Consider the following 27,281-nt stretch of genomic DNA (forward strand, 5'->3'; position numbering starts at 1 on the left):
TACATCTTAATTTAAATAGGCTGTAGGAGTAAGAATGCTACATTTTGGAGGAAGCAGTGACACATGATGACATATTGACATGAAGGCCAACTTGAGATGCAGCGTCAGCCGTCTAATTTTGATGTATCACATATTCACATATTACTCATAACTTCACCTAACAGCACAGAATTTCCAACCCCACGTAACATTCCACGGCTACTAATCCAAATACAAATAATTAAGTACACAACCAATACAAGTGAGAACTGTCCGGTGGACCGACCAGTCAAAGCCCAAACAAACAATCTTCTTAACAGTTAACACTACCATGCAACTTTCATCCTTTCTCACCTTAGAATTTCTTCAGTCTCACTCACCTCTTCAACTCCACTCTTCTTCTTCTTCTTCTTCTTTTCCTTTTTCTTCTTCTTCTTTTTTTTTTTCTTCTTATTCTTTTGAAATTTTTTCTTCTAAGTACTAAAAGTGGCTTTTTATGGGCTTCAAAAGACTTATTTCTTTTGTTTTCTTGTGTTTTTATTTCGTATCTTTGATGATTCAACTGTTTAAATGAATCCTTCTCTATAGAATCTGAATTTTGATTCTTTTGCGGCCCAAAAAGAAATTTGTTTTGAAGAATCTACAGATTGAGGGACTCTAGTGTTGCACCAAGTTCAGTGATGAATACTCAACAAGGTGTTCGGTTACAGCACATGTTACAAACATCAGTTCAATCTGTTCAATGGACTTATAGTCTCTTTTGGCAAGTCTGTCCACAGCAAGGGTATGCTTTCTTGAAACAAGATATATATAATCAAACTCTTATTTTGATTATATTGTTAGCCTAAATATTCTTGTTAAAATTTGCAACAATCCAATCAATTACTCGCATTAAAGGCCTTTACTATTATATATGTTTTGTGGAAAATATAGGATTAAGTAGAGTGTTACATACTTTTACAATATGTTGATGGATGCTCCTTTCACGGCGAATAATAGAAAAGCAAAAACCAGTTTTTGTTATTGAATGCCGTGTGCGTTAATTGGTTGTCCAGAGCCTTAGTATGGGGAGATGGATACTACAATGGAGCTATTAAAACAAGGAAGACAGTGCAGCCAATGGAGGTTACTTCTGAGGAGGCTTCACTTCAAAGGAGCCAACAGCTAAGGGAACTATATGATTCCTTGTCCGCCGAGGAGACCAACCAACCAGCTCGCCGTCCTTGCGCTGCATTATCACCGGAGGACTTGACAGAATCCGAATGGTTCTATCTTATGTCTGTCTCCTTCTCTTTTCCACCAGGAGTAGGGTAAGTCTGCACATCTTTACTTTCTCATTCTTTAACTTATCACTCATTATTTGAAGACATCCAATCACTGAATCACACATGTACTTTTAGAGTTAGATAAGACTTCTTGCCAGAAATAAAGGCTTCGTTCTTCGTGATAATACTTTAATTTACCCTTGTAATGTATGTCCTGAATTGTTGAAAATACTCTCTCTCTCTCTCTCTCCATAATGGACTAAAGATCTAAAAAAATAATGGATGATGGAAGTACTAGCAATGAGCGTTAACTTATTTGCGTGTCTCTCCGTGTGCTGATTTAGTTTGTATAACTGGGATTGTTAATTGTTACATACTCTAGCTACTTTACCCTGTAGGGAGAGCTTGTCAAGTACTATAAAAAAATAAAATAGCTTACTTTGATCTTTTCTTTCTAGAGAATTGACAAATATTCAAAAGTTGAAAGTACTCTCTCCTATGTGTTTGTGTGAAACTGAAGACTGAAGAGTTCATATAATTGAAAAATGATTGCCTTTACAAGGTACCATCCATGTCCACACTCCACAACTCCCACTATCTAAAAAATCAGCTGTGATTATTTTATTGTAATATGAATAGGCTAAATGTAAAATCTTTTTTTTTTTTCGATAATATGGCTAAATGTAAAATCAACTTGCCACTTCGATTCTCAAATTTGAGCATTTAATTGGCTTAAACAATGCAAGGCAGAAAATATGGCAGAACTAGACAAATAGGAAGAATATGCGAAAGCGTGGAAGTCAGACAAGTAGATTATTGAAATAAATGTGAACTAAATACACAAATATACAAAAGAAGAGTATATAAGTCTAAGTTAGATCCGTTTCTTTCTTCCTGATAGAACACTTTAGGATGCTTTAGGAGTAAATGCACATCCACATCAAAATGCATAGTGAACCAATTTGTCATTTTAGATTTCCCTTTTTAGAACTATTCTAGCGACATGTTAACCATGTAGCCCAAAGCTTTTATGATTGACTTAATTTGATTTTCACCTTCAAAGTTAGTTGAACCTCTTCATGTGTCTTCATCTTTCTTGTAGCCTTGGAGCTTTTTAAGATTCTATTTTAGAGTCAGAAGAAAATCTGTTGCCTGAGCTTTGTTTTTGTCAAGTTTTTGCTAGATATATATGCAGGGTGCGTGGTCGATCAGGCAATATAATAGATTCTAAAGCTTGTTTGATTTAAGGAAAATTGAAGAAATAGTTCTTCAGGGGTCACTAAATTCCGACCCTGTAAAAGCTCATCCACTAGACTAGCAACACTACCAAGGCTATTCTTTACATGATACCATTTAGCCTAGTATATTAGTATATAGCCTATTGTTTCAATTTAGGCCCAAAAAAATCCCAACCCACCAAATAATAAAAGCCCAGCCCATAAACCGGGCAGTGTGACCAAATCAACAATGATATATCCAATACTCTTGTGCCCAAATAATAAACTGCACATACCCATAAGTTTTTGGATCTGCAGTGTCATAATTTGTCAGGAGGATTTGTAGCTGCCGGAGGGGACCTTGAGGGCTCCACACCGACCTCTTTTATTAGATAGATTAGTATGTATTCATTAATACTCTTAGAAAATAATGGCCACTACAAGATGAATCCCAGTAGACTTGGAGAAATTTTCAATTGGCCACTAGGAACAGTTTAATTAACGGTTAATAATTGGAGGCTTCGGATTAGGGGTGCAAACGGATAGGTTTGGATTCGGATATGCCTGTATCCAAATCCAAATCCGACGGATATTAAAATTTTTATCCGAATCCGATTTCGGATATCGGATAATATCCGATCTGAAAATTAATATTAATTAAAATTTTATTTGCTTTGAATAATTCATTTTACCACTATAAAAACTATTATAAATATATATACTTGCCATTTATTATTATTATAATAGTTTTATGATTTATTCAAAGCAAATAAGATTGATTTTATATAATATTTAATACAATAATAAATTAATTAATTATATATATAATAACTATTAATTTTTTAAATCGGATCGGATATTTTTGGATGCGGTATGGCAGTTCCGAATTCGTATCCGAAACCAGTTCGAACATAAAAAATTATCCGAATCAAATATTTGAAATTTTTGGATAATATCTGATTTTTCGAATACGAATTCGAATCGGATTCGAATATTTGGATATCCACTTGCATCCCTACTTTGGGCTATTACATAAAAGGTCGGCCACAGAATTGCCAAACTACCTTGCCATCACTGATGGGTTTTTGAACTTGATTACTTAAAGCATAATAGTGAGCATTATCATCTGAGCTCTTGAGTACGTAAGCTTGTTTTAAGGTGTTGCTTAGGAGCTACGGAGATGATAATGAAGGTTCTAATATCACTACTAAATAGCTTCTAGTAAACTCAAATTTTGGACCATACCAATACACAGCTATCAGACAATCTCTTACAAGCTTGTTGTAACATTGTATATATTATTGTTTCTAGGCTACCTGGAAAAGCACTGGCTAGACAGCAGCATGTATGGCTAACAGGTGCAAATGAAGCTGACAGCAAAGTTTTCTCTAGAGCCATCCTTGCGAAGGTACCATTTCTTGTAGGAGTTATGAACCCCTAATGCTTGCCCGTGTTATTTGTAAGTTACTATTTTCAATTCATCTTTAAATCTGGACTAGCTTGTCAAATGACTAGTAGTTTGCAATTTTTTTAGGAAGTGCTTAGAAACTTATACAAAATCATGGTAGGGATCAACATATCCTTTGTGTCATTGTATGATATTAAAAAGTAACAAATGTTTCTACCAGAGACTCAATTATAGATGAAGGCAGAGATATCAAAATCATGTTTATAAATTGTTCTTTTTATAATTTTAATTTAACTAACTTCATTCTTGTCATTTTGGAATTGATGCCAATGATGCACTAGAGTGCTGGTGTGCAGACAGTTTTATGCATTCCTCTTGCCGACGGAATCATCGAACTTGGCACCACAGAGAGGGTGAGTTCAATCTATTATTTCATATCAACCTATTTAGTTATTTAAACTATAGAAGCTAATTGTGAAATTTATTGGTAACTAAAACTGCTAATTTGATTGACAAGCAGGTTATGGAGGACCTTGGGCTGGTCCAACACGTTAAAAGCTTCTTCACTGACTTCCAACACCACCCAAACCCGGCCCATTCAGAACATTCAACTTCCAACCCGGGTACAACTTCAAATCGTCCCCATTTTCATTCGTCTCCGCTTTTGGCAATGTATTCAGCGAGGGATCCCCCTTCAAATGCCAACCGAGGCGAAGAATATGAAAATGTGGACGATGACGAAGAAGAAGAAGATGAAGATGGAGAAGCCGATTCTGAAGCTGAAACGGGTCAGAATATTCACCAATCCACTCCACTTGACCCGCTCCATTTACATGACTCTATTGTACAAAATGTAGCTATGGTTCAAGCTGTGGCTGAGCCAAGTGAATTAATGCAAATAGAAATGTCAGAAGATATTCGGCTTGGCTCGCCAGACGATGGTTCCAATTTGGACTCTGAAATGCATATGCTTGGTTTGAGTCAATCCATGAATCACACCAATCTTCAACATAGAGTTGACTCGACTAACCGATGGCCACTGCTGCATGACCAGCTATGCAACGGGATCCAACCGCCAGTTTCGGGTAAGAAGTTAGTTAGAGCTATGCTCAAAATAAGTTTTACCAGACCCTTACGTTAAAATCCAGAATTAAAAGGGACTAACGGCCACAATTAAACATCATCAAATATGCCCAACATTTTTGGTGCGTGGCTTGGTTATTTAGAGTGGGAATTTTAATCAAAATATTAAGATTTATTGGTTAGAAGTGGGAACTTGGAAGACGCAACCAATTAAGTGTAAAGTTCACTTTTCAAAATGCAGCCAAGTATTGTTAAACACAACTACACATTAGGTTGGCCTAAACATTTCTTTACTCATATATAAATTTTAAGAGAATAATTTTGTGAACATACAACTATTTGTTGTCTATAAAATCGGAAAGAGGCTGCCCAGAAAAGTTATTTATCTGTCCGAAAAAATTATTTAAGTGTTTGTGGACAAATCTGCTTACAAATTCGCTCTCAAATTTTAATGGTGATAAGATATTTTGGGACCGAAAAAAAAACATCAAGAGGGACAAGTGAAGATGCAAGGCAATCAAAATTTGGTGTGGAAATTGATTTGGTGGGCCTTTATATATATAATTAGAGATATCGATCCGTTGTTATGGGACCACTCTAACTTAGACATTGACAAAACTTTCTGTGTAGCAGTTTTAAGAAAATACAAAATAAATTGATTACCAAAGAAAAAGAAACAAAACAAATGAATGAATAAATAAATAAATTTTCATTAGGGACAACGAAAAATAAATTTTTTCTTGACTTTTGTTGTGAATTTTGTTTTCACAGAAGTTGCTGAAATGGAGGAATTATCTCAAGAGGATTCACATTACTCTCAAACAGTGTCAACGATTCTTCAACGAAATTCCAGCCGGTTATCAGAATCTTCATCGGCTGGCTGCCTTGGGTACTCCTCATCGCAATCGTCGTTCTCAAAATGGAATCACAAGAACATGCACCTAACCCACTCACCATCAGATGGCACGTCGCAATTTTTTCTCAAGTACATACTCTTCAATGTACCAACTTTACATAACAAACACCACGAAGAAAATTCTCCAAGACCTCGAGACGGTGGCACAGTGATAAGGAGAAGTACATCTCAAGATGAATTAAGTGCAAACCATGTACTTGCTGAACGTAGGCGAAGAGAGAAGCTAAATGAGCGTTTTATTATTTTACGTTCATTAGTCCCATTTGTCACTAAAATGGACAAGGCCTCAATACTTGGTGATACAATTGAGTACCTAAAACAACTTAGGAAAAGAATACATGACCTCGAGTTACTTAATCGGGATGGAGATCAACGCTGGAAAAGCGTGGATACTTTGAAGGCAGGTAATGTTAAGGTGCAAGGGAATAGTAGTAGTGTGGTGGTGCAAGACCGGGTGGGGTTAAGTCCTGGGTCTGATAAGAGAAAAATTAGGATAGTAGAAGGGAGTGGTGGACTTAAAACTAAGGTGTTGGATCCGCCGCTATTGGTTGGAAATGTTGTAGAGGTGTCCATTATAGAGTGTGACGCATTATTGGAAATGAAGTGTGCTTATAGAGAAGATTTGTTGCTTGAGATCATGCAAACACTTAAAGAGCTTCGGATGGAGGTCACAGCAGTTCAATCTTCATCTAACAATGGTGTATTTGCCGCGGAGTTGCGTGCTAAGGTACTATCTTGATCTTCTTATCAATGCATATATATTTCTTGTTAATAATTGTATTTGGCGTGTTAATAATTACTTTAACTTGTTGGAGTTGTTAATTACAGGTGAAGGAGGTTAGTAGTGGAAAGAAGGTGACAATTGTAGAAGTAAAAAGGGCAATATATCAGATCATTAATATGCCAATACTAAATTCAAATAAAGTACGGGTTGGAGGGCCAATATCCCAATACTAAATTCAAATCAAGTATGGGTTTGGAGGGTCGATCAGTTGCTGCTAATGGGCCGCGTTATAGTGTTAGTGTACAATTAGATGACTGCTGTGAAACTAAGACCTCTAGGTATTTGAGAGATTGTAAATTCTTGATTTTATGTGGCTTCTAAAACCCAATAAAATCCTTAGGAGAAGAATTTTGAATTGCCCTCCTTCAGTAAAATACAATCATGTTTATCCTTCAATAAAATAGACATCGATTTTAATGAAGGTGGAAAATTCAAAATCATATTCCTCGAAAAAAAAAAACATGGATGATCTTTTTAGTGATGCATGGGAATCTTTTTAGTGAACTCAAGTGTAATCTATTTTCTTAGACGTTGATGTTTTTTTTTTTTATTATTATTTTTTATTTTTGTGATGTTACGAAATGTACAAACAACATTTAAGTCATTGAAAAGTAAACTATTAACACAATGTGGAGGCCTAATACACCATAGAGAAGTGGTATCACTGGTCAAATCCACTAAGCTAGAAAGTAGATTTTCTCTCTCGGATGTGACCCCGATCACTGGCCTGGTCAGACCCAAGTCTGGCAAAACGTTGATGTCCTAAAGATATGTTAAACTAGGACATTGTTTTTGGCGTTGTTGCCAGTTACACTTTTCGTTACTGTGTATATTTGTGTGTATGTGTTTGTTATGATTGCACTCAATCATGCAGCACATTTGTCTGATAGGTTTAAAGAGCAACAAAACAAGGGTTTTCTGCCAAAGATCATAAACAACTAATTGAGATTGTGTATGGCCAAACATTGGCCTTATACTGCCGCAGCATTTAATTCTCAAACTCCAGCAGTCACGGATTCTTACACAACATTGATTTTAAAGGTCGGCTATGCAAATCATACGCAGAGTCCTTATATCCCTCCTCTTAATCTTAGTAACTTGAACACACTATTTTAGATACACAACATCATAGTTTCCATTTTAAGATTATTATTGCTTAATATTGTTAAATTCTGTGTTAGTGGTGATGCTAGGAGAGTTATGATATTGATATATTAAAGACACCAAAAAGAAGACCAAAGAAGTCAAGAAGACTAGAGATTTATTAGGGTTAAAGAGTTCTTAGGTTGAGAGAGTCTGAGAGAGATTGTTCTCTACCCAGAGTTACATACTTATACTAACCTAAAACATGATAATAGAAACTACTAGATATGGATGTCCACACTTATAGAAACATGGGACTTTCCATATTGGACATAGTATAATACTGACATATTCTAATACTGATATATTCTAACAAATATAAATGTAAGTTGGCAAAACAATGAAAAATAAGAGTTTTTAGATACACAAAAACAAATGTAAAAAAAAGCAAGAAAAAAACTTTCTGGGCTCATCTATGTATATGACTGTTATGATTGTCTGATTCTTAAATCTTCTGTTGTTGTTATAAATGAATGACCAAAACCAACATTTAAATGTAAACTCATACAAAATCTCTTAAACTTTTACTGAGATTTTATATTTTAGTTTTGGTTTTAGTGGCCTTGACTTATATTGTTTTGGGTTCAAGTGGCCTTGACTTATGTAATACTCTGTGCTTTTAGATGTGGGAGGCGTATTATTATATGTAGTTGATGTTGCACTACTACAAAAAGGCACATAGATAGCTTTTATTTAATAGCATTTATAAAAAAACGCTATAAAAACTTTAAAGGTAGCGTTTATTCATTCCGTGCTATTAATCTCTGTACCTGGAAAACTTAGGATTGCGTTTGGATGAATAACGCAATAAAATTGATTGCGTTTTTTGGACAACTGCTATGGTCGGTGGGTCATTGTTGGACTTCAACGCCCAATTTTAGCCCAACCTCAAAAGAAATGGAAATTCCCAAAAATCAAAAGAGTGCTTATTTTTTTTCATCCCCCAAAAAAACAAACCCTCACTAATCACTAAACAAACACAGCCACCACCACGTCTGAATTTCTCACTTTCCACCGTCAAGTCCGAAAACGCCACCACCTCCAACCACCCCACCACCATGTTTACCATCACCGCCCCATCAAAATTTGTTCATTCCTCTCATCTCAAAACAAAGCAAAGGCTTCTATCGTAACTCATCTTCTCCTTTTTAAAAAATTCCATCTTCAATTGTTACAATTTCATCTTTGTTTTTAATTAAAAAAAAAACTTTCTTTTGAATTTTTTCAGGGTTCTTTAAAGTTGTGGTACAGTGTTTGGCAACCTTAGATCGAAACCTTGAAGCTCTCTTTTTTGGTATGATTTTCTCACTATATTGTTCCTTAAAACATTCGATTGCCATCACATTGGTAGGTATGGTTGTTTGGAGTTCCTCCGTTACTTGTTCAAAATGGTTAGTAATCTAAATGTTCAAACAATTACTTAAAAATTACCTTGTCGTGGTGATACCATGATAAATGACAGAGTGGTGAAGATTGAAGCAAATTTAGCCGACCTATAAGCAATGGTGAATATTCTTTTGCAACAAGCTTTCATTGCCTTTGTCTGCATCCATGCCCTTGAAGAAGTAGGAGAGTAAATTGACCTTCCATGCCCTTAAATAACAATGACATCTTCTTTGAATTTAAGCAGCATTTTCATTTTTTGATTTTTAAGTATATATATTTTTACTGGTTTTGAAGGGTTGGGCCAATTAATAGAATTGAAGGAAAGGAAGGTTATGACTCGTGGAAACTTGCATGGTTAAGTGATAGTTCACGCCTGAAAAGGTTTGCTTTCATTGTTTTAGATACCTTGTTTGTAATTTTGTATCATTATTGTTTTTGGATTTTGTGATGCTGCATACCTTATGTAAGAAGTTGACATGATGTTCTTCCCTAACCGCTTGTCCAAAATATGAATGTTGGTTAGCATATCACATACCAAAGTACAATATATACATTAACGGTTTTTACTCACTAAATGCATAATGCTAGTATGTAAGTGGTGTGTATTGGCTGTTAAATGTTTTTTTCTAAAACATTGAAGGTCTGGAAAAAGCAGTTCTTGTATTAGTTTCTACTAATGCGTGTCTTTTATTCCTTTATAATGTCTTATGCATCTAGATATTATTCTGTGCATTCCTTTATTCATGAGACATTTTACAGGTTTGTGTAACTCTTCTTACTAATCTATCTTCAATTCATCAATAGGTGATCCCATTTCTACTATGCCCAAATGTCATATAATAAAGATAATTTTTCTTGCCACAATTATGTATGTCACACCCACTAGTTATTTTTAGCTATTGGATTGTGAAACACATTAGATGCAAGTTGGACTAGTCAATTAGAATATCTATATAGCTCTTTTCGGGTAACTATAGCTCTTATGTCTGTTGCTTCTTTGTTGTTACATTTGTTTCACCCTTGGAACTCTTGATACCTATTACCTTAAACGTATATGTTTTGAGTTGTTTACTTAGCCTAGGAACCTAGCATATGGATGCATGACCCAAGTGTATATGGGCTGTTTTCTTAAATTTCAGGTTTTTTGTTCATTCTAATTATATTGAATAAAAGTTTCACATTAACTTAGCTATATATTTGTATGGTTATCTTGTTCCGAGTGACACGTGGTGGTACTGGACTGGTGCTACGGGTACTGCTAGCTAGTGCATGAGTGCGTGCAGGTGGTGATGTGAGTGTGCTGCTAGCTAGTGTGTGAGTGTGTGGATGTGGTAATGTGAGTGTACTGCTAGCTAGTGTGTGTGCAGGTGGTGGTGAGTGCTTTCTCTTTTCATTTATCGAAATTTGGTTTATGGTTCAAATGCCTAGAGAATAGGTGGTCGATCTTTGAGGCATTTATCTACTTAGCCAAGACGTTGGTAACTTTTGTCAAGTCGGAATGCAATGAGGGAATATATAAAACATCTTATTTTGTAACTTTGTTACTCCTTATTTTTTGCCTTTGAGAATTTAGTGGTGCTTGGGATGCTCGCTTTGGTTGGTGTGGTGAGTGTGTGTGCGTCTTTGGATGGAGTGTGTCTTTGGGTGCTTGCTGGCTGGCCGGGTGTTCTTTGGTGCAGCTGCTGCTGCCATGGGCTTGCTTCCCTTTGGTATTTTTTTTTACATGTTTTTGTTACTGCAGTTTGGAGCACTTTCGACCTTTAATTCTTGCAAAGATAGATCTTGCACTCAACCTTTAATTTACTGCTGGTATTTTTTTGGTTTATGGATTCATTTGACGTTGCCTGTATTACAAGGTAAGAAGCCGATCCAAATACTAAGTGATTCTTGTTAGAGAAGGGGAGAAACAGGTGATCAACCTATAAAAGTGAGCACATTTGCCGTTAGAACAACTGCTCAAGAGTATTATGAAGGCCAAGCGTCTGCGGTGGCTGATTGTTATCTCTAATACAAAGATCAGAGAATCTACAAGCAATTAATTGGGGGTATGTTTATTATTCCTTCTTTTTTCTCATACTGGTTTTACTATTTCCTTCTAAAATTTCACAGACACTACTAGAAAAATGACAATAGATAGCTTCTATTTGATTGCTTTTGCTAAAAAACACTATTAAAATTTTTGAGATAGCGTTTTTGTCCTTTCCGCAATTGTTTCCACCAAGTTTAATTGCGTTTTTAGATATGAACGCAATGATGGGGTACCGACTAACTTAATGCGTGTGAGTTTCGGTATTAACACGTGTGGTATAGTGTTAACATATGAAACATCATAAAACAAAAAATAAAATAAAACATGTTGCCTCTTCTAGTCGCGCAGGTTGTCTTTCTCGTCCTTATCTAGGGGTTCCCCCTCAAATTGATTTGATTCTATGTATTCCACTTCCAACTATTCAATTTTCGTGGTTTCATAATTGTGTGAACCCATCGAAGTGAAGAGGGATTTGGGAATTCGATAAGAAAGTGTTTGGGCTAATAAACCTGCAAATGACGATAGATTGAAGCAAAGTATGGCAGAATTTGAACCCTTGGAATGAAGCGTCAGTCAAAGGTTTGTTTTTTTGTTGATTTGAACCAACTTTTCTATTGAAGATTTATCATTTATCATTTTTTTTGAATTGTGGATTTCTTCTTCTGTTTGTTAGTGTGGAAAACATTTATCTATTCATCATAAACATGTTTTGACTTTTGATTGGTGTTTGCTTTCTTTTAGATTAGTTAAGGTAATGTTTCCATCTCTATAATTTTAGACCTTAGTCTACTCATACTAATTAGAATTTATAGGGTATTCGTCTCTCTTAAGACCTGCAAAAAACTGCTTCAATAACCAATCCTTAGTGAAGGTTGGGCAGTACTATACGCACGTTAGTGTCAACTATCCAGTCCATTCATTATTCGTGTTCAAACATTCATGAATCAATCCCAAAGTTACGTTGTTTTATGGATATAGAATCTGTCTCTCTATATTTTACAACCCTTATTTTCAGTTGCTAAAAGACTTATAAGTTCGATATGTATGAGACTCGAATATAGTTTTATTGTAGAAGATGGGATTAAATTCAGTATGCATGTACTATACCCTAGCCTTTACAAAATCGATTTTCATTTACTTGCAGGATAGATGATAATGGTAATAATGTGTACCTTAGCTTTATGGGTGAAAGGTGTTGTTGCTTGTTAATGTTGCTTCACAATGTATTTCAGTTTGTTGTAGTATCTTGTCACTCTAGTGATGGTGATCATTAAGTTGGCATTTTAATTGCTTTAGTGCCTACTATTCATTCACCACCTTATTGGTTGGGAGGACAGTCTATTTCATTTGTATGTATACTATCTCACCCACCCTTTTTATTTCGGTTGCTTATGTGGATTATGTGGTTATTAAAGGTTTGCAATGGACATTCTTCTTATACTTGTAGAATTTGGAATGGATTGTTACCAAATTTGGGAAACTTATTGTCAATTTCTCTTTTTCTCTCTTTGTACGACTTAAAAGCTTTTTGTTCAATTGGCCCAGTATGAGACATGTAAGTAATAATTTCAAATCCTTGGATTTTATAACGTGACAGACCATATCTTTGCTTGTTTGTGAATGTAGTATTTGTACTTGTGTAAAGAACTAAAGATAAAAGCTTTGACCTTGCATCTTAAAAAAATTCTTTCAATTTTGAAAAGGTTTCAATTCATTCACGGTTCACTTTTTGATTGATAATTGTTGCAGTATGATAGTTATTTTAGTTTCACAAGGATGTTTGTGTGTGCAGATTCTAGAGTTCCTCTTAATTATGATAACAAAGTATATTGATAGGTTGTTTTGTTTTCACAACTTATTTTTCCTATATATTAGGCCTGGTTTGTGTCCATAGCTACTTTAGTCTATGTATGTGCTACTCGTGCTTGCTGTGTCGATAGGCTTGCTTTGAGTCCATGGTAGAAAGGTAGTCACTACTCTCTAGGTTTAGACTTGTGTGTGTGTGTGTATGTCTACGATGGACTAGTCATTTTTCCATGGCATGGTCCTTTGTACACGTAGTAAGAAGTTTCATATTGGGATGTCCAGTTTTCCATTCTCAACGTGGTTAGTCTACTTTGGTTGCGTTGAAAGGTTAAACGCTAACTTGAATACACCCAACGCTATTTTGAAAGCACCGCTTTTACAGAGTTGTGAAGGGTTACTTCTTTTTCATTGATTTTTTCTCAAGGAATACTTGATTTATTGTTGAGCAAATTTCACTATATAAACTAGAGGCAATTGAATTTGAAGGTCTTATAAGAGGCTCCCTTAAACCAAATTTTCAAGTAGTACAGCAGTGTAGTTCATTAGAACTTCTTAAACTGTTATCTACTATACTCTTGCTACATCACCCAGACCAATCATTTGAAACTTTGCATTACAGGAGTGACTAGTAAAGTTTCTAAGAAAGTGAATTATATTACTTCAAGTAATATAATTCATGTTGCTGGCCTTGTAGCTTCTTCTCTATCAATTGAAGTTTAAAACCTTACTTGATGCTCCCGACTTCCAACATTTCTAGGTTAGCTATGGTCCTAATCATTTGGTATTCTCCTATTATTTTTCATAATATTTGCATTTATGTAGACATATTGAATGTTGGTTTGCAAGTTCAACTACAAAATGTTTAAGCTATTGAATTACTTGGATTGCTTTTCAAGACAATGTGCTGCATTGCTACTGAAAAGGATCTGGAATATTATTTAATAATGATTATTCAATTTCTATGCTATGTGGCTTCCTGGTTCGTAACAATATTGATAGATTTGATATTGGTTCTGTTTTCTCCAAATGACATTCAAATCCATTTTGTTAATTCAGTGATATATTTTTTTGTTTTGTTAGGCGGTAATAACTCATGAAAAATCTGTAATGGGTTTCATAGTTGATTCTGAATTTAGAAAGTTAGTGAGGTTGTCCATGACACAAGCCCTAATATGGTTTGACAAAAGCGCAACTAAGAGGCAGTAATGGAAGCTCTAAAGGTACCTGAATTGCCCCTTGCCTTGTGATAGTAACAACTCTGTAAGCATCATGCAGTTTTGTTATTGTTTTGTTGCTTATGGTTTCACAACAGTTAAATCGTGTCATGCAACTAGGGGATTGTTTGTTGTCACCGATTAATTGCATATGACGTGGGTCCTATTTACCTTGTTTTCATCTAAACAAACCAGTATATAATACTAGCTTACGTCCAACAACCACAATCTGAAAAATGCTAGCTTGTGTCCAAACAATAGAAATAAAAATAATAGTGTTTGAGCCCTGTCGTTAAATATTGAAAAAGTTTTTTGGTTGGTTGTTAAATGCATGTATATATTTGTTTCTATAGAATCAGATATTGTTAGTGACCACTTACTTTAGGTAAGCCAATTTTTAGCTTTCCTTTCTTTCTACAATATGGACTAAAAGATGTTTTATTTTTTTTTCCTTTTGCTAGTCTTCATAAAGCCGGAAGAACGAAACTTCAAAGATAATGGCAACCCTGTTTAGCTTTGATCAAACCCTTTGGTACTGTTGGATCATATGCCAAGGAAAGGAATTGGTAATTAAGTTTTGATCAAATCCTTTGGTACCGTTGATTAATTTATGCATTCTTGCGTTTCCTCAAGTATAATAAGATTGTGTACTCAAGTATAATGAGATTGTGTAATACAATGGATCCATAAGCTCAAAATGGAAGAGCGCTCAAATAATTGAGAGGTTGATGGTTCGAATCCATCTGGATTAAATTTCTTTTTCATTCGCTAATTTAATAAATTTAGTATGCATTTGAATATTCTGATTTTATATTAACAAAAACAATAGCATTTTCCTAACGCTATAGAAGTTTAATAGCATGAAAGAAATGCTATCGTTTTGAGGTAGAAACGCTATGGAATTTATTGCATTCTTAACAAACGCTATAAAAAATGCTATTAATTTGATAGCGTTTTCAGACAAAATGTTATTAATTTGATAGCGCTTTGGACACAAACGCTATCTTAAAAAGCATAGCATGGCCATAGATAGCGTTTTGTAAATGCTATGAAATAAAATTCATAGCGTTTTTCCTATGCTATCTATGCACTTTTCTGTAGTAGTGTTGCCATTGTTAATCTCAAAATTCAGACATTGTTTTTATGGTTTAAGTGCCCAGGAAACCCCAAAAGAAGTACCTTAGATGGCCATTGTTCGAGGTTTAGATAAATTTCTTAAATGTCATGTTATGCGTGAATAATGATGGCCGGGCCATATATACTTAAAACTCTTATATTCATATTAAACCTCTTCCCTTTTTTCACGTCAAAGGAGGAATTTTTTTTTCTTTTTAGATAAGGTATGCTGTTTTTATTGCATTATGAAATATAAAGTTTGTCTAAGTTTTAGGGTCTACCTCTTGAGCTTGAACTTATTGGACTATGGGGTTTATAATAGGTTGGATTTTTCATAAAATAGGATGAATGTGGGGGAGGATGATTCGCTTTGGAGTGTTTGCTAATGTTAAAATCCAAGCGACAGGGATAGGGCAATGTGATGTGGCTTTGGTGAAACCTGCTTTAGATTATTGATGGTAATAGTTTTCCTCTAACTTCATACTGAAATTTCGACTTAGATATTATGAATTAACTTTTTTTTGTTTGATTTCTGGTTTTTAGGTCTCACATTATTTCTGATAGCAGTCCGTGGGGACTTTTGCAAATAGAACAATGTATCTTGGTATGTGCCTAAGAACTAAAGGTACTTATCTAATTTGAACTATATAGATAGATCAATTTATGAGATATGAATATTACATTACTCACTCATCTAAATTTCTTGCAACATGAAAATCACACTCCATAAAATAATAATAATAATAATAACGCACTTTTATAAAAAAAAACCCTTCGAGTTATTTTTGTTGTTTAATAATAGAAGTTTGATAAAAAAAATATTTGTGATAATGCCCAATGAGACGAAATTCATATTGAATAAACTTGAATAGCAAGTCATTCCCAATCATATACTTGTTGAGACATTTCCACTACACATAAAACAACAATGTTTTGAGGTTAGTTCAATGCATTAGCATTTAATTTCTGATTTTTCGTTAAATATTTTTTGAGATCAGTTCATTGCATTTGTATCCATTTTTTTTTTATTTTTTGTTAATTCATCTTTGAGGTTACTTCAATGCAATTATATCCAAATTCTGATTTTCCGTTTTTCAATTTTGGTTAATTATTCTTTGAGGTTAGTTCAATGAATTTGCAATTAGTTTTGGATTGCGTGTTAATAATTCTATGAGGTTAGATTAATGCATTTGCATCCAGTTTCCTATTTCAAGTTAATTATCATTTGAGTTTAATTAGTTCAATGCATTTGCATCCAGTTTCCAATTTTCCGTTAATTATTTTTTAGGTTAGTTTAATGCATTTGCATCTAGTTTTCGATTTCCAGTTAATTATTTTTTGACGTTAGTTTGATGCATTCGCATCCAATTTTCGATTACACCTGAATGATTCTTTGATATTAGTTCCATGCATTGGCATCCTATTTCTGATTTGTCGTTAATTATTCCTTGAGGTTAGTTCCATTCATTTGCATCCAGTTTCTGATTTCCTGTTAATTATTTTTTAAAGTTAGTTGCATGCAATTGCATGCAGTTTTCAATTTTCCATTAATTATTCTTTGAGGTTAGTTTGATGCAGTTGCATCTACTTTCCGATTTTCGGTTAATTTTTCTTTGGGGTTAGTTTGATGCAATTTCATGTTGTTTCCGATTACCCGTTAATTATTCTTTGAGGTTAGTTTGATGCATTTGTATCCAGTTTCCGAGTTCTCTTGTTAATTATTTTTTGAGGTTTGTTGAATGCATTTGCATCCAGTTTTCGATTGTCTATCAATTATTCTTTGAGGTTAATTAGTTCAATACACTTGTATCCAGTTCCTGGTTTCCCGTTAATTATTCTTTGAGTTTAGTTCATTTCAGTGTTACATCCAGTTTTCAATTTTCCGTTAATTATTCTATAAGGTTAGTTCATTGCAATGTTGCATCTAGTTTCTAATTTACTGTTAATTATTCTTTGAGGTTAGTTCATTACATTTGCATCCAGTTTTCAATTTTCATCTCACTAATTATTTTTTGAGATTAGCTCAATGTATTTGTATCAAGTTTCTGATTTCCCGTTAATTATTCTTTGAGGTTAGTCGATGCATTTGCATCCGATTTTCAATTTCCCATTAATTATTCGTTGAGGTTAGTTAGCTGGATTTGCATCCAGTTCCGATGTCATGTTAATTATTCTTTGGTTCAGTGCAGTTGCATCCAGCTTCTAATTTCCCGTTAATTATTCTTTGAGGTTAGTTAAATTCATTTGGATCTAGTTTCCAATTTCACGTCAATTATTCTTTGAGGATAGTTTGATGCATTTGCATCCAATTTTTTTATTTTCCGTTAATTATATCTTTGAGGTTAGTTTATACAGTTACATCTAGTTTTTGATTTCCCGTTAATTATTATTAGAGGTTAGTTCAATGCATTTTTATCTAATTTTTTATTTCTCGTTAACTTTTCTTTGGCGTTACTGCGTTAGTTCAATACAGTTGTATCCAGTTTACAATTTTCAACTAATTATTCTTTGAGGTTAGTTCGATGCATTTGCATCAAATTTTTGATTTCCCATTAATTATCCTTTTAGGTTAGTTCAATGTAATATTGCATCCAATTTTCGATTTCCCATTAACAATTCTTTGAGGTTTCTTCAAGTTGCATCCAGTCTCCAATTTTCCGTTAATTATTCTTTGAGGTTAGTTCGATGCACTCACATCCATTTTCCGGTTACCCATTAATTTTTCTTTGAGGTTTGTTCAATGCAGTGTTGCATCCATTTTCCTATTTCCAGTTAATTATTATGAGTTAGTTCAATGTAGTGTTGCATCCATTTTCCAATTTTTCTTTTATTATTCTTTGAGATTAGTTCAATGTTGTTGCATCCAACTTGTGATTTCTCATTATTATCCTATTTCCCATTAATTATTTTTTGGGGTTGGTTCAATGCATTTGTGTCCAGTTTCTGATTTCCTGATAATTATCAAAGTTGGTGTGTAATACCAACTTCTATTTATCGTTATGTATAGTCCTCAAAGCAGATAATAAGAATGTTCATCGTTTGCTAATTCATGTTAGTACATAAAGCGCATGAGCACTGATATGTTTATTGATTTAATGGCCCTTTTTCCAAAAAAAAACTCAGGTACTCCTCTTTATGGTTTAATATTTGAAAACCATAAGAGACAAATGTGGAATGTGGTTCGTGATAGAAGGCAAATAAATACTTAATTTACTAATAGTGCAATTACAAAAAAAAATCACTCTTTAAAACATGAAAATTTCAAAACAAACCTGTGATAAAAATTTCAATTTTGTTCTACAAAAGAAATCTATTAATTAGAACCCCATCACAAATTAAAGTGAAGTAAAGCATAAGAAAGAGTCGAATTATCACTGAATCACAACATCACTCTATATTAGAAATGAATTGATTTATGAACACTAACAAAACAAAAAGTTGGATAAGTTGCCTTTAAATATATATCAGCTGCTCTGTAGAGTCCATCATCAATAACTCGGGCATAGTCAAGCAAGATTTCAATGACAGCAATGAATTTCCGTAGATCTAGATATGGATCAGACGCAATTTCCGCTAGATAAGCATCAATGAGTCGTCCAACCTTCAGGATTGAGCCATGACTTGGAGAACCAAGGCTGCAACGCCTGTATTTAAAATACGTATTTATCTATTTATTAATTTATTTATTTATTTATTTAAAATCTGTTGGATTGGATTTGGGATATGTGGGCCTGGTTTCTGGGACCGAGTCTGTGTTGGGCTTGGATTTCAAACCCAAGTATATATTCGTATTGTTCTGGAGAATAGGATTCTTAGATAATAATATAATAAAAATGGAGGCAGAGATAGAAGCTGGATTGCTAGAGTGTTAGAGCGCGACGATTCGAACTATGATGAATTCGTAGGAGCTGTTAATACAGGTGAGTAATTATGTTTTTTTTTTCTTTTTATCAAAACTAGAGGTTTACGTCTACGAATAAAAACTTTTAATGTCGAGTGTTTCCGATCAGTTTTTCTACTTAGTTATTTCTGTTGATATATTTTAGTTTTATTGAACTGTTGGAACTGAGGTCGTTAATGGGGGCGCAAACTCCATAATCGTTTTTATTTTTGTTGATTGTTTTGTTGGTTGGAGGCGGATTGAATTGTGGTTTGAGTAAGGGTTGGTTATTGGGTGCTGGGGAGTGTGGTGGAAGCTTGGAACAGGCGTTACTGGAGGGTTGAGATATCGATCCAGTTTGATGAAGAATTGTTAGAGTTATGAATCGAGTTTTTGGTGTTAACCTAAGTTGTAGGGGTTTTGTTTTGGGGTATTTTCGGTTGGGTTTGGAGTGGTGGCTGCAGAGAGGAGGCGGTGGTGGCGAAAATTGGGCTTGGCCCGGGTGAGAGAGGGGGAAATCGGGTGTTGTTGGCATTGGAAGGTTGGGTTTGTCTTGGGGTTCAAAACTAAACTATTTCCATTAGTTTGGAGGGCCGGTGGTGGCCGGCGCGCGAGCTGGCTGGTGGTGGAGGCTGCTGTGAGGAAGAAGGATGAGGAAGACGACATGTTCCTCTTAATTGGGCTTGGGCCGTAACTTAGTTTTGTTCTTTGGGGCCAATTCTATTTTTTGTTTGGGCCGAACCACATTGTTGTTTTGGGCCATTTTATATTTCTTTTGTTTTGGGCCTAAACATGGGTTAGTGGTTGGGCCAAATTCTAGTATTTATTTTTGGGCCTTGGGCCGGTTTCAGTTTTTGGACTTTAGTTTTTAGTTGTTTGGGCCCGGTTTTGTTTTAGTTGTTTCGGCCAACATTAGATTGTTTTGTTTGGGCCGGCCCACATTAGTTTAAGTTGTTGGCCAGTTAGTTTAAGTGTTTGGGGCCAATTTCTAATATTGTTTGGGGCCAGTCCATAGGACTTAATAGAGATCCAAATGGGTCTTTCAACATTTAGACTTTTGGGTTCTAAGGTTTGGGTTTGGGCTTGGCTAGTTGGGTCCGAACCATTACTTTAGCCATGAGCCCATGAGCCATGCACCTTTACCTTAGTCATGACATGAACTATATATGACCTTAGCCATGAACCATGGCTATGACCCTGAACCTGTTGAACATGGAAACGACAGTTTGACTTTGACAATGACATGTTGACTTTGACTTTGACCGTTGACCATTGACCGTTGACTGTGGAATGTTGACTTTTTTTTCCAGATTTTCAAATATTTAAGAATATGGACAAATGTAGTAATATAATATTGTCAAAATTGTATAACTTTGTTTGTCATTATATAATTAAGATTTGACGTGAGTAGTGTGTAAATAATATAAATATTGGCACGTAACAAGAGGGGAATTCGTATAAGACTTAGATATATACGTTTTTATGATAATTAAACTACACATGGACTTAGATTCACGGACTTTAGTATTAGGCTTTGATGGTGTATTGAGTTCACATAAATATATGGAACGAATAGATTTCATGATTGATTATTATTATGAGTTGCTACTTAAATGAATGGTAGTATTTATGAAGGCTTGAGATATTCCATATGGTGTAGTGCAATATATAATTGGCACGTGAAATAATAAGTTTCGAGATTTGATATAGAGATATTTGGATATCGTGTAGTGAATTGTATTGGCACGTGATAATGTGGATTGTATTATAACGAGAAACGTTGAGCTTCAGTACAATTAAGTATACTGGCATGAGATAGAATAAGAATTATTCCGAGATATAAATGTATGACACTTGAATAAATTACGTAACGAAAATCCTAGAACCTAACTACCACAACTCATGTGATTTGTCCCTTGTGATGGGCGTATGTGATATAATTGGCCCTTCGGGCGATTCAGTGAATTTGAATGGCCCTTCTGGCGTAAGTAATGTGATTGGCCCTTTTGGCGTTTCAGTGAAGCTGAATGGTCCTTCTGGCGTAGCCAAATGGTGGCTTAATTATTCCGTTTGCAAAACTAGAACAAGACGCGCGATATTTTATGCCGAATAGTGGTAGTACTTACATAATGGCTTTCGTGTGAGGGTTACCTGGTGTGCGGCATCCCGCTCAGGGTAGTTGCGCACGGAGTAGTTCATTATGTAAGGGGAGGCATGTGGATGTACATGTTCGGCGTTGGGAAGTGATTGTGGTAGCCAGGGAAACTAGGTAAGACATAGATACGACGTGATTTTAGGGACACGCAAAGAGAGCCTTAATTAATATAATTAGGGTAATATGTTGGTTAATGATATATCTTTAGATAGATGATTGTATATGGTTTTGCAGAAGGGTGGGTCAAACTAATTATTTGTGCAGAGACGACCCACTCTGTAATTGAGCATGAAATGTAGTAAGTATAAAATATGCTTGGCTGATTATTAGTTTAGTTATAACCTAAGGCACCTCGTGGAGGAACTAAATGCCTTTTTATCATGCGTATGGTTTGTTGTGTGGTTAGTGGGAAGTTAAGGCGCCTCAGTGGAGGAACTACTTGCCTTACTTATTGTAATTAAGAATGTCGTATTAGTTGTTGGAAGTTAAGGCGCCTCGGGGGAGGAACTAACTGCCTTATAGATTGTGTATGTATATGTATGAGTATATGTTGTATTTTAGAGCTACTCACACCAGCATTTTTATAATGCTGACCCGATTTGCATGTTTGCTTATCGGGTGTGTTCATTAAATGAACATAGTTGATAAGTCTTGACAGGTTTAGTGTTGAAGAAGGTTGGTTGCTGCTTGTGGTTGGCGTTAGTGTTGCATTTCAAGATAGGTTTTGTTTTCCCTTGATGTAATATAGATTTTCAGTTGAGACAATGTTATTTGTATTTTTATTTGTAATTTTAAATAAAGAGTTATTGAAAAGAGATTTGTAACCTAATCTTATTTGTGAATTTATGTAATGAAAAAGACTTTTGTTTAAGTTAAAATTTTTATTGGTTTTTAATTATCCGTATATTTAAACTGTTTATGGCTTTTTGGGAGTTGAGAGTGCGTCACACCTCGAAGATCGAAGAGTCGGGAACAAATATTGTTTTTCCGAATTCTGTCGAAATTCGGGGTGTGACAAAGACCTTCAAATTCATACCCAAAATGTGATGTTTTTTTAGATTCTTCGTCTTTGATTTGTTGCAAAAGAAACCAAGTGCTAAGAAATCCTTCCTTTTGTACGTAATTGTAAGTGGGACGAAAATACCAATGAAATAGCTTAAGGCAAACAAAAATATAGTAAAGCAACGCATGTGAAAGAAAATCAGCATTATATTAGATTAATAGCACACCTAAATCTAAGAACATACAAAACAATCAGGTTAGAAAATCAATCAAACATACCCAACTAGGTCGAAAAACGCAGTACCGACTGCTTTAACTTTAAGATATATTAAACATTAACTTGTGAACCGAAAAATCGGGGAAACCGACTCCCACAAAATTTAAGAAATATCAAATATGAATTATGTTGTGTGCCTGAACTTCAATTTTAAGAAAATAAATTCATATGAGCATATTACTCAACTATTATGGTACATGATCATGGAACATTTTGGTTTCCCTCAAGTATCTATATTATCATGTAGGTTTACATCATTTTACTTTAAGTATGCATTTGAAGAATAGTAGTATGAACGGCACAAATGTTCCAACATAGACATATGTACACAATAAAATTAGTGCGACCAAAAAATTTAAAAGTACAGTTTCAAGTTTTGAATATATAGTCCAACAACTTCACAAAACACAACCTAACTCAGTTATATCGTATTAGATTTTCAAGGTTTACCTCATTTAGTCTACTAACTCACCTTCTGTTGAAGAATCTCCTATTTGTGTTTCCATGTAAGAATCTCCTATTTCTGGCAGCGCCACTGACACTCCTTGAGAAATTTATTTACTCCAAAATACCATTGGCATGCAAACTACTAACATACAAACCTTAAACATGTACAAAGTAATCCATTCCCACTTGAGTACACTACTAATATCAAGAACCCCATTCAAAATTTAAACAACGATCATGAACTTATCAGATTATGCAAATATAACCAAATAACAACCATAAAAGTAAGTTTGGATTACTTCAACTTCTAAAGATATTATGGATAGAATCATTGATGTCTACCCATGCACGAATTGGTCTAGAAATGCTCTTAGGAAATTAAGAGTGAAGAATAAAAAATAACCACCACATATTGAAACAAATAAAAACAATATAGAATATGGCGAAAAAAAACACTTGGTTATCAGATCCATCAATAAATAACTACATTTACATCTTTAGGATGCACTAAAATCTTATTCTTATGTCAAAAGAAGTTTATCTGTTAGCATGGATGAGACATACTAATAACTACAGAAAAAGGAAATATAAGTCTTAAACACGTTATATAAAATACTTCTAGTAGATATGGATTAGGTGAATGAAAATAGTTACTTGAAAATTTTTATTAATAAAGAATTGCTCATATGAACTTAAGAGAAGTTCAAAGCTCTGAAACTATACATGTAAGGTTTAAAGCTTTAGATCCATTTCTACATAATATATGGTGTTTGTTGTGAATCAAAACAGAATGACTTTATTTTTATTTGGACATTTTAGAAGTTGTTTGTAGGTTATGGAGTACGACTTCTTGTATTGTTGCTTTCAATTTGTGGTAATTAAACCAAAGTATAGTGATTTCGTTGTTAGATGAACAAAGTGATACCAATGCGATTTTGTTTTTGTAGTCAGTCTTTTGTTTAGATATCTATCTATAATCTCAGCTCTCTTATTGAACTGTAGAAATATTTCACCAAACGTGGTCTTTCCAAAAACTATGCCTTATATGATTAGACATGTAATCCTTCAGTTCAATACATCAATGTTGAGCAATACAAGTCTGACCGACTATGCTAGAAGTAAAACCACATTGGCAATTACAGCTGAGGGATCATATTTTGAGTACCCTTCGTATTCTACAGATCATAGTACAAAATATCTCGATATATCGTGATATTTGGGGATATCTATCCGGATTTCAGAAAAAGATATATAAATATTACGATATGTTTAGAGATATATACAACTGTAAATATCGGTGATATTTTAACGATATTTACGATATTTGTTATATTTGGAGATATTTTGTGCTATTTGGAGATATTTGACGATATTTTATGTATATAATAATTTTATTTAATATTTACTATTATATTTCAAATAAATATAAATAATATATCATAATATATCAAGAAATATCCACAATATCCACGATATTTTAGATATATTCATGATATTTGTATGTGAAACAATGTCAAATATCCCCAAAGAGGGGATATATCTACGATACATATCTAGAAATTGAATATCGATAAATACTCATATCCTGATATTTTGTACTATGCTACAGATGCACCATGATGAACATTTCCAGAAAATAACAACAAAACATGAAGACTACAACGAGATGACTAGAATGTCATATGCATCCCCCAACGGACACATTTCAAGCCAAGTTCTAAGTAAAAATAGTGGATTACATGTTTCATCCAAGTTTTCATCCTTTTGGGCGTGGTTAGAAACTTTGACAAGAAATGATTAGTGGTCTGATGATCTTTCGTGATGTTAAGATAATCTCCTCCCAAATTCAATATTCAAATTGTTTTTCTGATTTAGCTTCCTAGATACTTGGGTTTGTTACTGTTGTGTCGGCCATTTTTTTTGGGTGAACTAGTGTTACCCCCACTAGATGAGCCAATTAGGATTTTCCCCCACTAGATAGGAAATTAGGGTCTCCCCTCTAAACACACGGTCAATTTGGTTTCACCATTAATTTTCAAGTCAAACAATTGAAAATGACATAAATGCCCCCACCTAATTAAAACAATGAGGGCATTTGTGTAATTTTTAATTGTTTGACTTGAAAGTTAACGGTGAAACCAAATTGACCGTGTGTTTAGGGAGAGACCCTAATTTCCCATCTAGTGGGGAGAAAATCCTAATTGGCTCATCTAGGGGGTAATACTAGTTAACCCTTTTTTTTTTTTGTCTGCTTGATCGTTTTTTGTGTCTAAAGATTGTATCATGACGAAATCTTCATAAACCATTTTCCTGAACTCTATGATTAGAGAGTGCTTAACCTCTCTAATACTAAGTTGAATATCTCCTCTCGATCCAACATGCTGACCCTAACATAGTTTGAATTTTCTCCAAAGCACCTGCCAATTTTTGAAAGGATCTTAACATCTTCCATAATTCTCACAGTCCTGCATCTCATCCATACATTCAAACCAAGCAAAAGCAGGATGTGTTTCGGTGTAGTCTCTAAAAAAGTTGCAGAATGCTGAGGAGTGCTTCGGAAGGCTTAACATGTCCTTATTTGTTATGATCATTCTTAGGCGTTCCCATCTGTCGGTGTCTACCCATATTCGAAAAGGTTTTCTACTTCTCGTGAGCTAGAATTTTGGCAACTTTTGGATACAGCACGAAGAATCTTAGTTGCTCGTAGTTGTGAATCCTTAGAGACCACTATGGTATTTGTTATGAATCCTTAGCGACATCTTTGTCCTTTAGCAAGAACCCATCTGAAAACAACCGACTGTAACTTATTGTTTTCTATGCACAATTTCCACGGACAAATGCATAGGTGGTGCAACTAATTACCGTTTACAATAGGCTGCCTTATGTGACCATCTGGGTTGTTAGGTGAGGTTATGTAGAGAAAATTCTGTTTCTCACGGTCGGGTGAGGTTACTTCGCTCACTACTCAATGTTTTATGGCTCTTCCTTTTCAAAGGCGCGCCAGCGTTTTTTATGCGGGCCTCGCTCGCCTATAAAAACAAAATCCATTTTTAAAACCTAACTTTTCCAAAACCAAGAAAGAGTGATTACAAGAAACAATTCTTTGTGAGTTGAGTGTTCATTCTTTGTGAGTGAATTGAGAGAGACTTGTAATCTGTTACTCGGACATCTATTAAAGCTTGGAACTCGCTTGGTGTGGATGTAGGCAAATTGCCGAACCCACGATACATCTCGAGACTTGTTCCTCTTTTACATTGATTGTTTTATTTCATATGCTTGTTATTTGATATTGAGAAGTGTTGGGATATTGCTAGGAGGGTGTTGAAGTCTTGTCTATTGAGAAAGATCAATCTTTGTGTAGGATTGATCCGTTTGGTCAATGGACGTTGTTTCCAGAGTTAATTATTCACAACAATTGGTATCGGAGCTTAGGTATACCGACCTAGGATTTTGAATCGAGTACTAAAAATTTGTGTACCACGGTGTTGATTAAATTCGAGGTGAAATTGTTTCTTTTGGGTTATTGTGTGTAACTTGAAAGATGGCTCCCAAGATGTCAAACGCAAGCAGAAGTTTAATGGGAAGAATAACTTTGGGATTTGGCAAGTCCAAGTAAAGGACATCCTTATCCAACAAGGTTTGCACAAGGCCTTGAAGGGGATTAAATCTAAAGGCGGCAAGTATGAGCAATGATGATTGGGAAGAGTTCGATCTTGAGGCTTGTTCATCAATCCGGTTATGTCTTGCTAATGAGGTCATGTATAGTGTGATGGGAGAAAATACATTTGCACGTTATTTGGCTCAAACTCTCTATGTATATGACAAAGTTGGAAGATGTACCTTAAGAAGCGTCTTTATCGGTACATGATGGTCGATGGTTCAACGATGCAAGAGCACGTTAGTGAGTTCCGTCGGTTAGCGGATTATTTGAATGTTGGTATGAAGATGGATGATGAGGATCAAGCGGCATGTTTGATATTCTCCTTGCCGAAAAGTTATGAGCATCTAATGACTACATTCATGAACGAGAAGTCGTCCGATCTTGATGAAGTTGAGTGCACTTCTTTCTTATGAGTTGATGAAGAAGACACGCAGAATAGCATTGATGCAAGTCGGGGGCTAGTGGCAAGAGGAAATTCAAACGGTTATTCAAGTAATGATAATTCTAGGTCCA

The 27,281-nt window shown here is 34.7% G+C and overlaps 1 protein-coding gene and 1 long non-coding RNA gene across 2 annotated transcripts; both read left to right on the plus strand.

Annotated features, from left to right (window-relative positions):
* The first annotated feature begins 252 nt into the window (after positions 1 to 252).
* Positions 253 to 7,187, plus strand: TT8 (basic helix-loop-helix (bHLH) DNA-binding superfamily protein). Its single transcript, XM_086561295.1, has 7 exons — positions 253 to 763; positions 1,035 to 1,289; positions 3,773 to 3,869; positions 4,211 to 4,282; positions 4,390 to 4,954; positions 5,724 to 6,595; positions 6,697 to 7,187. Exons 1-7 carry the CDS (start codon positions 660 to 662, stop codon positions 6,823 to 6,825), a joined length of 2,094 nt encoding a protein of 697 aa, XP_086417421.1. The 5' UTR covers positions 253 to 659; the 3' UTR covers positions 6,826 to 7,187.
* Positions 7,188 to 13,998: 6,811 nt separating this feature from the next.
* LOC147499544 (uncharacterized) lies at positions 13,999 to 14,871 on the plus strand. The gene is made up of 2 exons (XR_015194487.1): positions 13,999 to 14,236; positions 14,692 to 14,871. It is a non-coding gene; the product is annotated as an uncharacterized LOC147499544 (long non-coding RNA).
* The last annotated feature ends 12,410 nt before the right edge of the window (positions 14,872 to 27,281 follow it).

Source organism: Coptis chinensis, chromosome 5, assembly GCF_015680905.1.
Source record: "Coptis chinensis isolate HL-2020 chromosome 5, ASM1568090v1, whole genome shotgun sequence".
Taxonomy (NCBI): Eukaryota; Viridiplantae; Streptophyta; class Magnoliopsida; order Ranunculales; family Ranunculaceae; genus Coptis; species Coptis chinensis.

Coding starts and splice junctions, on each gene's coding strand:
- TT8 (XM_086561295.1), top strand. CDS start 660: ATGAATACTCAACAAGGTGTTCGGTTACAGCACATGTTACAAACATCA. Junction 4,955..5,723: donor GATCCAACCGCCAGTTTCGG/GTAAGAAGTTAG, acceptor TTGTTTTCACAG/AAGTTGCTGAAATGGAGGAA. Junction 6,596..6,696: donor CCGCGGAGTTGCGTGCTAAG/GTACTATCTTGA, acceptor TGTTAATTACAG/GTGAAGGAGGTTAGTAGTGG.